Source organism: Chelonia mydas, chromosome 1 (assembly GCF_015237465.2).
Source record: "Chelonia mydas isolate rCheMyd1 chromosome 1, rCheMyd1.pri.v2, whole genome shotgun sequence".
Taxonomy (NCBI): domain Eukaryota; kingdom Metazoa; phylum Chordata; order Testudines; family Cheloniidae; genus Chelonia; species Chelonia mydas.
The window spans coordinates 159,483,612-159,486,273 of NC_057849.1; the positions used below are offsets into that span (position 1 = coordinate 159,483,612).

The 2,662-nt window shown below is 37.8% G+C and overlaps 1 protein-coding gene across 1 annotated transcript; it reads left to right on the forward strand.

Moving 5' to 3' along the window:
* Positions 1-752: 752 nt before the first annotated feature.
* Positions 753-2,081, forward strand: CLDN14 (claudin 14). The gene has a single exon (XM_007068246.3). It carries the CDS (start codon positions 868-870, stop codon positions 1,576-1,578), a length of 711 nt encoding a protein of 236 aa, XP_007068308.1. The 5' UTR covers positions 753-867; the 3' UTR covers positions 1,579-2,081.
* Positions 2,082-2,662: the final 581 nt, after the last annotated feature.

The following is a 2,662-nucleotide window of genomic DNA, read 5'->3' on the forward strand; positions in this document are numbered from 1 at the left end:
TAGATAACTGTAAGTAAGATTTATACAGAAGGAAGAGTTCCTATTTCTTGTAAGGGCTTTTTATGGTAGAATTTGTTATGAGCTATTCTTCTGAAACGGTGAGGCATTGCTCCTCAGAAGATGTGTGATGCACATCTGGTTTAACATGCTGTCATGTAGCCCACAAACTGAAGTCATAAACTGAGTCTCCATAGGGACTAATGAAAGTTATTCCTCTTTGAGTTGCTTTAATAAAATAAAACCTCAAGAAATACTGGCAACTAGGGTAGGGAAGGAAACTTTAATCCAATACTTGTTATCCTCTTCCACAGATTTTAAATCACTCTCTCTGCTCTCTAGTTTGAGCAAATATACCCTTATTGTTTTTGTAGTCCTGCTATGAACTTTTGGAAATGTTTTCATCATGTAAAGTAGCTTTCAGATGTCTGCTTTATAAATCCAAGTGTTAACACTTGTTAATTTTCTACTTTAGAAAGGAAGTCATGTTTCTCTGAGGAGTCTGTTGGGAAGAAGAATATTTTATTTTAAAATATTTTTTCAATTGCATAATTTGCCTGAAGTTTTTTCCCCAACAGGCCATGGAAGCCTGTTTACATAAGTGAAGAGGGAAGCTTACTTTCCCACTGCTTCCACAAAACATCATTAACCACCATAACTATGCTAATTGCACTTGAAATGCATCTTACTGGTTAGAGAAATAATGCATTTAGGTAATATTTAACTTCTTTTTCCTCAATTACCTTTTATTAGGAGTCCAGAAGGTGTCAGAGTAAAACTGCTGCATATCTCCCAGGAAAAGCTTGTGTTTTCAGAAGGAAGCCAACCAGAGATACATTATTAAAGGGAATAATTAGGACAAACATTAACATGGCAAGCATGGCTGTTCAGTTACTGGGCTTCTTACTAAGTCTCTTTGGTCTAATTGGAACATTAATTGCTACTATTCTGCCTCACTGGTGGAGGACGGCACATGTAGGCACCAATATTATAACAGCTGTGGCATACATGAAGGGGCTCTGGATGGAGTGTGTCTGGCATAGCACTGGCATCTACCAGTGCCAGGTCCATCGATCTCAGCTTGCACTGCCTCGTGACCTTCAAGCAGCTCGTGCCATGATGGTGATTTCCTGTCTTATTTCCACACTGGCATGTGTGGTGTCTGTTATTGGCATGCATTGCACTCGATGTGTCAAAGGGGCCTCTGCCAAAAATTCTCTCGCTGTCTCTGGTGGAATCTTTTTCATCCTGGCTGGTCTCATATGCCTGGTTCCTGTTTCTTGGACTACTAATGATGTGGTTACAGATTTTTACAACCCCATGCTTCCCAACGGGATGAAGTATGAGATAGGGCAAGCTCTTTACCTCGGCTTTTTCTCTGCATCTTTGACTATACTTGGCGGAGCTCTACTGTGTACATCATGCCAGAGTGCTGGGAACAACATACCTTACCAGCCACAACCAAGAAGCACAACAAGGGCTGCTCCCTCATATAGACCACCAACTGCCTACAAGGGAAACCATGCTTCTTCGCTGACATCTGCTTCACAGAGTGGCTATAGATTAAATGACTATGTGTGAGTTCCTTAAGATTCACCTGAGAGTCAGAACTGCTCTATAATGGAAGTGTATGACATAAAACTAATCTAAAGAACACTTATAATTTATGAGAGTTTTGATACAAAGTTTACCATTGTGTATTTATGCAGAGAAACAACATGAAATTGTTTGCTTTGAAACTGGGGAGGGGCACTTTGTTGTATTGCAGAGGTTGCAAATTTCTACCTATGTGAGGTCAACAACCTTAAGCTGTGGATGTGGTCAGTTCTGATTAAAAGTAATATTTTTATTTTGATCAAGTTTCTAATACTAAAACCTGCTTTCACAAACAATAAAGGGTTAACAGTAGAACTGGTTGAAATTTTTTCAATGGAACAATTTTCCATTGAAAAATAATGTTTCATTTACATCAAAACATTTCAGGGTAATGTTGATTTGGACTAAATTATTCTTTCAGCTTTCTCATTTCATTTCAAAAACATCAAAACATTTAGATTTGATTTGATCATTTTGTTGGCTATATATTAACATATTAAACTATGATATTATATAATATTATAAGATTATATTTCATATTATAGACATATTTGATATTGTGTTATAATGTTTTGACCTTATCCAAACAAAATATTAGGACATTGTCAAAATGAAACAATTCAACATTATTGAAACAAAACATTCTGACGTTTCCTAATCAAAATTGCTTGGAATTTCTGTTCCAAGAAAAATTTCAACATTTTGACTTTTTGTTCTGATTCAGAATGAAAACAAATGTTCTAATGTCAGAATCTACCACAGTACAATGCTATTTATTATCTTGATTACAATAACAACTTTTATTATCTCGTCCCAGAAATTTCAAAGAGTAATCAAAGGTATTAATTTTTTAGTCTCTCAGTTATACTACTTTATTGTACACCTCTACCCCGATATACCGCGACCCGATATAACACGAATTCGGATATAATGAGGTAAAGCAGTGCTCTGGGGGGCGGGGCTGTGCGCTCCGGCGGATCAGCGCGTCAACGTGTCTGGCTCCGACATGCTGCTCTGAGCAGCGTGTTAAGGGTGCTGGGCTGGGGCCGAGGGGTTGAATAAGGGGCAG